At 34.0% G+C, this 12,307-nt stretch overlaps 1 protein-coding gene across 1 annotated transcript in view; it reads left to right on the forward strand.

Annotated features, from left to right (window-relative positions):
- The window catches only part of LOC307122363 (neuropeptide FF receptor 1-like), an 18,423-nt gene extending 8,431 nt beyond the window's left edge, over positions 1-9,992 (forward strand). Inside the window, exons 2-3 of the mRNA XM_079846354.1 lie at positions 1,301-1,400; positions 9,127-9,992. Of these exons, the coding sequence (XP_079702480.1) occupies positions 1,301-1,400; positions 9,127-9,898 (872 nt within the window). The 3' untranslated portion in view covers positions 9,899-9,992. The remainder of the gene's footprint in view (positions 1-1,300; positions 1,401-9,126) is intronic.
- Positions 9,993-12,307: the final 2,315 nt, after the last annotated feature.

The following is a 12,307-nucleotide window of genomic DNA, read 5'->3' on the forward strand; positions in this document are numbered from 1 at the left end:
GATGGGTAGGTTTAGGGGTAGGGGCAGTGTGTGTGTGTGTGTGTGTGTGTGTGTGTGTGTGTGTGTGATGGGTAGGTTTAGGGGTATGGGCAGTGTGTGTGTGTGTGTGTGTGAGATGGGTAGGTTTAGGGGTATGGGCAGTGTGTGTGTGTGTGTGTGTGTGAGATGGGTAGGTTTAGGGGTAGGGGCAGTGTGTGTGTGTGTGTGTGTGATGGGTAGGTTTATGGGTAGGGGTAGGGGCAGTGTGTGTGTGTGTGTGTGTGTGTGTGTGTGTGTGATGAGTAGGTTTAGGGGTAGGGGCAGTGTGTGTGTGTGATGGGTAGGTTTAGGGGTAGGGGCAGTGTGTGTGTGTGTGTGTGTGTGTGTGTGTGATGGGTAGGTTTAGGGGTATGGGCAGTGTGTGTGTGTGTGTGTGTGAGATGGGTAGGTTTAGGGGTAGGGGCAGTGTGTGTGTGTGTGTGAGATGGGTAGGTTTAGGGGTAGGGGCAGTGTGTGTGTGTGTGTGTGTGTGTGTGTGTGTGATGGGTAGGTTTATGGGTAGGGGCAGTGTGTGTGTGTGTGTGATGAGTAGGTTTAGGGGAAGGGGCAGTGTGTGTGTGTGATGGGTAGGTTTAGGGGAAGGGACAGTGTGTGTGTGTGTGTGTGTGTGTCTGTGATGAGTAGGTTTAGGGGTAGGGGCAGTGTGTGTGTGTGTGTGTGTGTGTGTGATGGGTAGGTTTGTGGGTAGGGGTAGGGGCAGTGTGTGTGTGTGTGTGTGTGTGTGTGTGTGTGATGGGTAGGTTTAGGGGAAGGGGCAGTGTGTGTGTGTGTGTGTGTGTGTGTGTGTGTGTGATGAGTAGGTTTAGGGTTAGGGGCAGTGTGTGTGTGTGATGGGTAGGTTTAGGGGTAGGGGCAGTGTGTGTGTGTGTGTGTGTGTGTGTGTGTGTGTGTGTGTGTGTGTGTGTGTGATGGGTAGGTTTAGGGGTAGGGGCAGTGTGTGTGTGTGTGTGTGTGTGTGTGTGTGTGTGAGAGAGAGAGAGAGAGAGAGTGTGTGAGCGTGTTCATTCGGGAGAAGTGCCCATATAAGGAATTCCTCCCTTTATGACGTCACACAGGGCCATACTCTAACTAGGCACAGAAATACTCCGTCACACGTCCATCTCGTGTTTTGAAATGTTGTCCATGTTCATGAGGATCAACTCTAACAGTGTGAAGGAAAGCGAGCCTTTAAACAGCTTTTGCGCTGGCTTCCATATCAAATGTAGTGAATTCCTCTGGTGTGGTGGAGCATGTGTTTGAGCTCTGCCTCTCTCCGGCTCAGGATGGCCGTTTGATGTGGTGATCTGTAAGATGAGTGGCCTGGTCCAGGGGGCGTCCGTCTCCGCATCCGTCTTCACACTGGTGGCCATCGCAGTGGAAAGGTGAATAACTCTCACCCGCCGCACTGCACATGGGGTTACACACACAAGCCAACATGTTCATCTGCAAAACCAGCACATCTCATATTCTAGGTATTATGAGATCGCAACAGACGTGAAGGAGCAATGAAGAGCTCGCTCCAGTGCTGGGAGATTAACACTGCATTAAACAAAGCCTTTAAAGTGTTAATGCTCACACTTCCTGCTTCTAGTCAGAACTCGAGCTGCTGCGTTTTTGGCCCAATAATTAAAATCTCTGTTTTTACAGAATTAAATACTAGGAAATTGCAAGTCACCCAATGTTTTATTTCAACACAAATTTATGTTATTTAATTTAAACACATTATTTATTTTATTCAATTTATTTATTAAAAATTATATTGTTGGAATACAATTTTCTTATTTATTATGTACATTTATATATTTTTATTTTATTTTAATCAAATTTATATTATTTTAATTAATACATTTTTTAAATTTAATCAAATGTATTTATCTTCATTTATAGCGTATTATTTTAATACATTTTCTTATTTGTTTAATCTAATGTATTTATAAATGTACATTTATATTATTTTATTTTAAGATATTTTATTTATTTATTTTAATCAAATTTATATTATTTTAATTAATACATTTTCTTATTTTAATAAAATAAATATTTTAATTTAATATATTTATACATGTAAATGTATATTATTTTACTAAATTTTCTTATTTATTTTAATCAAATTAAATATTATTTTAATTAATAAATTTTCCTATTTTAATACAATTTATTTATTTTAATCTAATGTATTTATAAATGTACAGTTTTCATTTAAGACATTTTCTTATTTATTTTAATCAAATTTATATTATTTTATTTAATATTTTCTTATTTTGATCAAATTTATTTATTTAAATGTATAGTATATTATTTAAATAAATTTTCTAATTTATTTAAATCAAATGCATTCATTTCATTTTATATTATTTTATTTAATGCAATTTCTTATTTTAATCAAATGTATTTATTTATTTTATAGTATATTATTTTAATACATTTTCTTATTTATTTTAATCAAATGTATTTATTTAATTTTAATACATTTTCATATTTATTTGAATCATGTTTGTTTATTTACATTTATATTTATTCAGAAAACAACTATAGTAAAAGCATCTTGATTTAAGAATTTTTAGATTTTTAGATAGGAAACAAGACAAAAACACTGAATAGTTGTGAGGACACTGCCTTTTCTAATATGATTGTCACAAAAGGAGATTTGAAATTGGTCTGTAATGAGTGATGTGTTGAACTCAAGATTAAGGTAAGGGGCGGGACATTTCCCAAACACCAATCAGAGCACAGTGTGCTTTTCAGAAGGCGGGGCTTCACAGAGACAGGAAGTAAACAGAGCGTTACTGACAGACTGGGAAGAGAGGAGCCGCAACACTGGAGAATATGAGGAAATAATCAACACTCAAGCAGGAAAACCTGCTCTAGTCGAGCTAAAAACACATAATATGCCTCTAATAATTAGGCTATGATCATTCTGGCATCCTTTACTCACCTTCACAGAGCTGCCAACTCTCACGCTTTCGCCGACACACGGTTTTGCCTGTTTTCACACGCACTCACGCCACACATCCAATTCCTCACGCAAAAAAAAAACAAAACAAAAAAAAGGCTGATCTTGGCCCGAGACTCTGCAACCGTAGTTATACGCATGCTGCATGTATGAATATCTATATCTGCAATAGACTGAAGCTGAGGATTTTATAGGATTTAGTTTATCATTAATGGTAGATAATTCTGCATATGCTTAAATCTTAATATTATTTTAACATCGTTAATATTATATAATCAGAGAAGTTAATTGGAAATTAATCATAAACCAATCAGCCATCCAAATAAATTATTTATAAAATTAGTAATAAATTAGCTTATATGTTTAATAAACATCAATATAGACTATTTATTCAAACCAAGTTTTAAGTAGGCCCTATGCCTAATCATTTTAGGTATTATTTGAAAGCTTAAATTCTCAAAAATCATCCTGTCTTGTAAAAAACATCACATAACTGAATTTAAACAATTCTTAAGAACAGGGAAAATTATACACTAGGAGTCAAAATGATAAATGATATGTTTATTTTAAAATATGATTTTATATAATATTCTAGATACATTATTATTCTACATTATTTTAATGCACGTAGCTTATCAATCCAACAGTTAACAAACATTTACAACACTGTTTGTATGTGTAAACTGTGTAAAAATAGGGGTTTTTCTTTTGCATTCGTCTGAATTCAGCAGCAGACTCCCTGAATGAAAAAGCAGAAATATGTCGGTTTCTCTTCTTTAACTACTCTTAAACTTTGTTTAATTTAAGCACTTTCTAAGACCAATGTTTGTTTTCACATAGTTGCCAGTCCTTGAATACTGTGTCTGAAATTCAAGAACCGTGAACCATGTGTTTTTGTGTAGATCCAAACGTTATAATTGCTAAACTAGCACAATACATGAAGAACGCGTTAGCTAATACCATTCTAATCAAAATATCAATCAACCTAATCAACCTTAAACACTGGTCTATTAATAAGTCATTAGGCACAACAATAGTTTTCTGGTTGAATGTTTAGCTCAAGTCTAGAAGGCTCTACAATAGCCACGTTTACATGCGCACTTTTTTGTCATTCCGATTAAAATCATTCCGATTGAACGATTCGTTGGACTGTTTACATGAGACGTTATCTAATCCGATCTGGTGTTTACATGTGCTGACTTTCAGTAGGAATCATTTTGTGACATGCGCACACAGTTTGTCTGCCGCCTCAGATTCGTTACGTATCGTGGATCAATAGTTCTGTGTTGGTAATTTTTATATTTATTTATTTTTCTGTGGGCGGACATGCAGTAGTTTAACCTAATTTATGTCCTATAAATGGCTATTTCAACAGCTGTGAATGATGAATGCGGAATCAAAAATGAATTCAATTCATTTATTTTGAAAAACACAAAATTAACAATAAAATGCACTCAAATTATTAATAAAAATATAGGATATACGGTGAAACATGAATGAAGCATTCAAGACGTGCTCAGCATCATTACTAGTAGTACTAAACATATATATTTCAGATTATTAAGGAAAGATACCATAATCACAAAGTTATAAATATTAACAAAAGTAATTAAAGTAGACTGGGGGTAATGCTACTTAACCAATTTGAAGCAGTTGTTGAATTTTTTTTTTCTAAATAGCTAACTTAACTATAACAGAGAGCAGCTTGAATGTTCCCCGTTGAAATGGCAGCTCTCAACGGCCACCAGGACTTGTACAGTTTTATAAAAAAATAAATTAAAAAATAAATGATTCTGTCAGGCGCAGTTGAAGCCGAGGACAAACGCTGTCGAGATGAGATGCTGTAGCCAGGCTATGTCTGTGTCATTATTCAACATTATGTTCATAACATGTTACGAAAAAAAAGTTTAATACCTCAGACAAATGAACTTTCATCTCTTGTCAACATTAGCCTGGTGTGAGCGCGGCGCGCGCTCTTCAGTTGAGGAGGCGCGCGCTGTATATCACGTCACAGAAAGACGTGCACTCAAAGTAATCGGATCAGATCGTTTACATGGTGGAATTTTTCGTTTGATCGGTTCATGAAAAGGTTTATCCCACCCCTCTCAAACCCATTACAATTTCATTCGGTTTGGTCATTTTTATTCCGATTGAGGTGTTTATATGGAGTATTTTTATTCGGATTGGACTTTTAAACCGATTACAGTGCTCCATGTAAACGCACCTAGTGATACCGAACATGAATCAGAATAAGTTCAGGTATTGCACATCTTTAGCAGACCACCCCAAAATCCACTAGAATGCAGGAAATCACATCTACTTAATCCAAAGTTTCCTGGGGGTGGACCTTCAGCTGTGTCTGCTTCAGAGAACGTAACCAATATTGTCCATCTCCATAGGCTGCCCATATCAACGGCTTTGGGCCTCCCCACAAACCACCAGAATGCAGGGTATACATGCGTACAACATCAAATTAATTCCAATTCTCTGATATATGAGCCATCAACTTGTGTGGCTGCGTGTGCAGCATAATTTTGATCTCCCCTGACAAAAATCTCACTCCAAGGTTTTTTGAAAAGTTGGCAGGTATGCCTTCCGTACAGGTGTAGAAACAATGCTCAAGTCATAAATTGCTAGAGGTAGAAAGACTGACTCCTCGCCTCTCTTCTGTGAAACACGAGAAGAAGTCGTGAGGAGCTACTGCAGTATAAACTAGTGTTGGGACACTGACAGACGTGTTCGCAATGTGCTGAAGAACCACAGATGAACACTTCCATTGTGTGGAACTGAAGAAAGTTAGTCAATTAAAGGTAGAAGACACACACAGCTTCACAAACACAAAGCATTTGACAGACGTCTCAGTCTTTGGCTTTTGAACAAAGCCGTGATTAGCAGAGACTGTGTGTGAGACTCTCCTCAGCTCTGGTTAAGATGCTGTAATTAAACACTTCTGAGCAAGAACTCAAATCTCTGAGAAGCCTTTATAGCAGGTGAACTGCTGTGGATATCGTGATAAATATCTGTAATATAGATTTTGCAGAATATTGGTCTGTGAAATAATCAGTATGCAAATTATGATCACCTTACATTCTCTCAGTGTTGGTCTGCTGGTCACTTTATTCACTTCCTGTCTCAGTGGACGCTTCCCGCCATGTAAGAAAAAAAAAATCATAATTAAACATAAAACATGTCATACTTATGTGATACATTTTGACTTTGTATCTCATTATTATGAATTAGTATGCCATAATTTTACATTTTTCTTATAATTATGGCTTAAATTATGACAATTTCAACATTTCAATTTTTTAGTTTCATAATTTCATGTTATAATTCAAATTGTGTTCAAATTTAATATCATAACTTTTTGTTTTGTAATTTGGATTTTATTTCATACATTTTGATTAATTCATAATTTTGACATTTCAATCTCACAAATTTGCCTTTTTTTCATAATTATGACATTTTGTTTAGTGTCGACTTTTTCATAATTATGACATTTGATGAATTATTTAATTTTGACCTTTTATCTTCTAATAATGATTTATGTCATAATTTTGACTTTTTAATATTTTTCGACTTAATTTCAAATCCATTTTTTAAATCTCAAAATGTCAAATTTCCAGTCATAATTTAAATTTTGTGACTTTTTATTTTGTCATTTGGATGTTTTATTTCATAATTTTGATTCATTCGTAATGTTGGCTTTTTAATCTCAATTTCAACTTTTTTGTCATAATTTGAATGATCTCATAATGTTAATGTGTTGTTTATGTCATAATTTAATTTTTTTAATCCAAAAGTTTTAACTTTTCTGTCATAATTCCAATTTTGTTTATAATTAGACTTTTTATTCTCAGAATTTTGACTTTTTATTTTGTCATTTTGATAAATTCATAATCTTGACTCATAGTTTCAATTTATTTGTCATAATTAATAAATTTCAATGTTATTGTTTGAATCTTTTTGTTACTTTGTCATATATTTTTAATCTATCTTTTGCACTAATAATTCGAACTTTTTCATAATGATATCATAGTATGAGTTGTCAAAATGATAACATAAAAGGGAAAAAAGTCATATTTTTGACTTATTTCTTATAATTATGACTTGACATAATATCAGTTTTAATTTCCATTTTTTTTCCGACTTTTTAATCTCATAATATGATTTTTTTGGTCATAATTTTGATTTATTAATCTAATAATTGTACATTTTAATCTCATAATTTGAATTTTCATAATTATGAAAACAAAAAATCCTAATCATTATTTTATTTTTTACTTTTTAGGACCAATTGTTTAATCTCAAAATGTAAATTTTGAATATAATTTAGATTGTGATTATCCTGGCTGATGTGATTGTCCACAGCATGATGTTTCTGTTGTCATTTGTATTTTGTATTTCATAATTTTGATTAATTCATAATATTGACTCAAAATTTCAACTTATTTTTCATAATTCAAATTGTAATAAATCTCACTTTTATTGTTTGAATATTTTTGTCATTTTATTAAAATTGCATTTTTTCATTAATAATTAGATTTTCTATCATTTCAACTTTTTTATAATGACAGTGTGAGTTGTCAAAATTATAACAAAAGGAAAAAAGTCGTAATTATGGTTTGTCATGATATCAGTTTTAATTTCAACTTTTTGTGATAGTTCCATTTATCTCATAGTTTGATTTTTTATTCCCATAATTAGATTTTTTTGTCATAATTTTGATTTATTAATATAATAATTTTGACATTTTAATCTCACAAATTTGACTTTTTTTCATAATTATGACATTTTGTCATAGTGTTGACTTGAATTTTTAACTTTTTGTCACAATTAGAATTTTAATAATCTAAATTAAAATTTTTGTCTAATGTCAATTTCAATTGTTTCATCACATGATTTGTTTTTTATGTCATAATTATGACATTTGATGAATAATTTAATTTTGACTTTTTATCTTCTAATTATGACGTCATAATTTTTACTTTTTAATATTTTTCGACTTGTCATAATTTCAACTCCAATTTTTTAATCTCAAAATGTCAACTTTTCTGTCATAATTCCAATTTTGTTTAAATTTTGACTTTTTATTCTCATAATTTTGACTTTTTATTTTGTCCTTTGGATGCTTTTTTTCATAATTTTGATTAATTCATAATGTTGTTTTTTTAATCTCAATTTCAACTTTTTTTAAATTGATCTCATCACTTGATTGTTTTAGTCTTGTTTGTCATAATTTCATTTTTTTAATCCAAAAGTTTGAACTTTTGTCATAATTTTTGTACTTTTTATTCTCATAATTTAGATTTTTCATTTCATAATTTTGATTAATTCATAATATTGACTCAACTTATTTGTCATAATTCAAATTGTAATAAATCTCAATTTTATTGTTTGAATATTTTTTTCATTTTATTAAAATTGCATTTTTTTCATTAATAATGAGATTTTCTATCATTTCAACTTTTTTATAATGACAGTATGAGTTGTCAAAATTATAACAAAAGGAAAAAAGTCGTAATTATGGTTTGTCATGATATCAGTTTTAATTTCAATTAGGGCTGTCAAAAGATTAATTGCGCTTAATCGCATCCAAAATAAAAGTTTGTGTTTACATATTATATGTGTGTGTGTACTCTGTTAATTATTATTTATATATAAATACACACACAAGCATGTATATATTTAAGAAAAAATATTATTTTTATATATAAAACATTTATATTTATATATATTATAGATTATATAAATGTATATACAGTATATACATGCAAATATTTCTTAAATATATACATGCTTGTGTGTGTATTTATATATAAATAATAATTAACAGAGCACACACACATATATTATGTAAACACAAACTTTTATTTTGGATGCGATTAATCGCGATTAATCTTTTGACAGCCCTAATTTCAACTTTTTGTGATAATTCCATTTATCTCATTAGTTAGATTTTTTATTCACATAATTCGATTTGTTCTGTCATAATTTTGATTTATTAATATAATAATTTTGACATTTTAATTTCCAAATTTTTTTTTTTATGATTATTAATTTTTTTGTTGACTTATGTCATAATTTTTTTTTTTTTTTACTTTTTTTGGACCAATCTGTTTAATCTCAAAATGTAACCTCCACTTGCCCCCTAGGTTTCGCTGCATCGTGTATCCGTTCCAGCGTAAGCTGACGCAGCATCAGGCCATCATCACCATCGCCTTCATCTGGGCTCTGGCCATCGCCATCATGTGTCCCTCGGCCGTCACGCTGACCGTCTCCCAGGACGTCCTGCACTTCACGGTGGACCGGGACAACATCACCTACCCCCTGTTCACCTGCTGGGAGGCCTGGCCCGACCGCAGCATGAGGAAGATCTACACCACCGTCCTGTTCTCGCACATCTACCTGGCTCCGGTCACTCTCATCGCCATCATGTACACGCGCATCGCCCTCAAGCTGGTCCAGTCCCCCGCCTCCATCCGGGGCGCGCGGGCGGAGGACGAGGGCCGCAGGGTTTCCCGCAGGAAGCTGCGCGTGGTGAACATGCTCCTGATGGTGGCGCTGCTGTTCAGCGTGTCCTGGCTGCCGCTCTGGATCCTCATGATGCTGACCGACTACGGGAACCTGTCGGCCGCTCAGCTGGACCTGGTGGCCGTCTACATCTTCCCCTTCGCCCACTGGCTGGCCTTCTTCAACAGCAGCGTCAACCCCATCGTCTACGGCTACTTCAACGAGAACTTCCGGCGCGGGTTCCAGGCGGCGTTTCAGCTGGGTGTGTGTGTGCTGGAGGAGCCGCCTCAGCCCCGCCGCACCGGCCCCTGGAAACACAACCGCGTGTTCGCGGACGGAGACGGGCCGGACGCTCAGGGGAACGGCCGGAGGGATGAGCCTCGGGATGAGCTGGTGCTGGAGGATCTGGACTGAACCAGCGCATGTGTGTGTGTGTGTGTGTGTGTCACACACCTAACACTGCCACAAAACAAAACATCTCATTGAAGTAAAAAAAAAAAAAGTGTTTTAAAAAGCTATGCTTGTGTTTATAGGCCTGCACACATTCTTCTGATTATATATCAATATCACTAATAATTAAACAATATTACTATTAGGGGTGTAACGGTACACGTATTCGTACCGAATCGTTTCGGTACAGGGCTTTCTGTTCGGTGCGTGTGGTACATTATTGCCTGAAAAAGTCTTAAAACTACGTTTTGTCACACATTAACAGTAGATTTTAACAAAAAAAGACGTGTGAACACAGTCCATGTCAGCCATTTCACAATGAGACGAGCCGCTGGCAGAAGCCCCGCCCATGAGGCGAATTCACATGAAGTGAATGTCACGCGAATGAAGCGAGTAAACTCAAAATGTTCAAGCGTCCAACTACACGCGAATAGCGCGATTTATTGGAGTCATTCACGTCCGGTGTGAACGCCACATTACAGTGCTAATGTTAATGGATTAATCTTGCAAGCTTGATTAAACAATTAAAGCTTGTATTTATTTGGTGGAAAACCACAGCGAGCCCTTAAAGCGCCTCATTATAATTCGTTTTTGATATCATATTTTCAAATTTATTTCCAAATTATGACAGTACGTCATAAGTTTGACTTTTTATCTTAGAGTTATGACTTAAGCTATACTTTTGAACAAAAAAGTTGTCAAAAATTATAAAAGAAGACTTAAATTCTTTAGTCATTATGCCATAATTTTGACTTTTTTCTTATAATTTTGACTTTTCATAATTCCAAATTTTTCTCAGTTTGATTTTTTAATCTCATAATTCTGATTTTTTATTCATAATTATGACATTTTACATACATTTTTATTTTACATCTAATAATTTTGACATTTTCATCTTATGTTCTTTCATAATTATGACATTTGTTGTTATAAATTAGATTTTTTTAATCTCATAATTATGATTCAGTATGCCATAATTTTGACTTTTTTCTTATAATTATGACTTATTTATTTTTGAAAAATCTACTGTTAGATTTTTTTAATCGCATAATTCAGACTTTTTATTCATAATTATATTTTACATCATTAATCTAATAATTTCGACATTTTAATCTTATGTTCTTTCATAATTATGACATTTGTTGTTATAAATTCGATTTTTTAAATCTCATAATTATGATTTAATATGCTATCATTTTGACAAAAAGTCATCAAACTATAACAAAAGAAAAAAAGACGAATTCTTTTAATCTCATAATTATGATTCAGTATGCCATAATTTTGACTTTTTTCTTATAATTATGACAATGTTTTTTATGTTTTTTGATATCATAATTAGAATTTTTCTTAATAGCATAATTTATATATTAATCTTATAATTTTGACATTTTAATCTCATAAATTCTTCCAATTATGATATATTTTTTACTTTTATTCTCAAAATGTCCATTGTTAATATCATAATTTATTTTGCGTCTTTATTTTGACATGATTTGTTTGCTTGTGTTTTGGCAAAGGGCGTCCATTCGACGTGTCACGAGCTCTTAAAGCTTCTCATAATGGAAAGATGGTTTGCGCATGTTGTGTTTCTAAATGCACATTATAAGCAACTCAAACTCATGTGTAGCGAGACGCTGAAAACACCGGCGGATCATGAGCTGCACGCGTGGAAATCATAGACTGTAAAAAATGATGGACGTAGTGTCCGTGATGTCACCCGTAGGTTTCTGAAGAGTTTTTGAAGCGTAAAGTCGGCCGTCGCCATCTTGGTCATCGCCACAGTTTCTCTTGAAGCCGATGCGGAAGTGACTTAAACTGCAGTTCATGGACTGGCCACTAGAGGAGCAGAATCTCATTGAGCTCATGTTAAAATGGCCAACTTTACAGCAGACGAACACATGTTTACAGTCTGGGACAAACTGTGCTTTTGGTCTGTACGGCCAATTTTGACGACTGTGAGGGGGGAATTTATTTATAACTCATTCATTTACATTATATAAAGCCTTAAAGTTCTGCATAATTAAGGGCGTGGCCACTTTGAGTGACAGGTGGATTGCCGTTTGTCTGCTGTCTGTTATTCGTCAGCTCCGCCCACGTCCCGCCTCTGCGCTTCACATTTAAACACGCAGCGCATGCATTTATTGAATTAAAATACAGCCTGCACGGTTCGATAATCATATTCATCCTGTTCAATTGTGCTTTTTAAAAGTCATGTCCTTTAACAGACGGTGCACGCCTCAGATATGCACATTACATGCACTCATTAAGAACAAGAGAAACTGTGAATGTATTAAAATGTATGATGTGCTAGTGAGGATTGTGCTGATGTTTGCTGTGCTGATCTGGTGTTGTTTGATATGCAGATGTATGTAA

The sequence above is a fragment of the Gobio gobio genome, assembly GCF_949357685.1.
Source record: "Gobio gobio genome assembly, contig: scaffold_174, whole genome shotgun sequence".
Lineage (NCBI taxonomy): Eukaryota > Metazoa > Chordata > Actinopteri > Cypriniformes > Gobionidae > Gobio > Gobio gobio.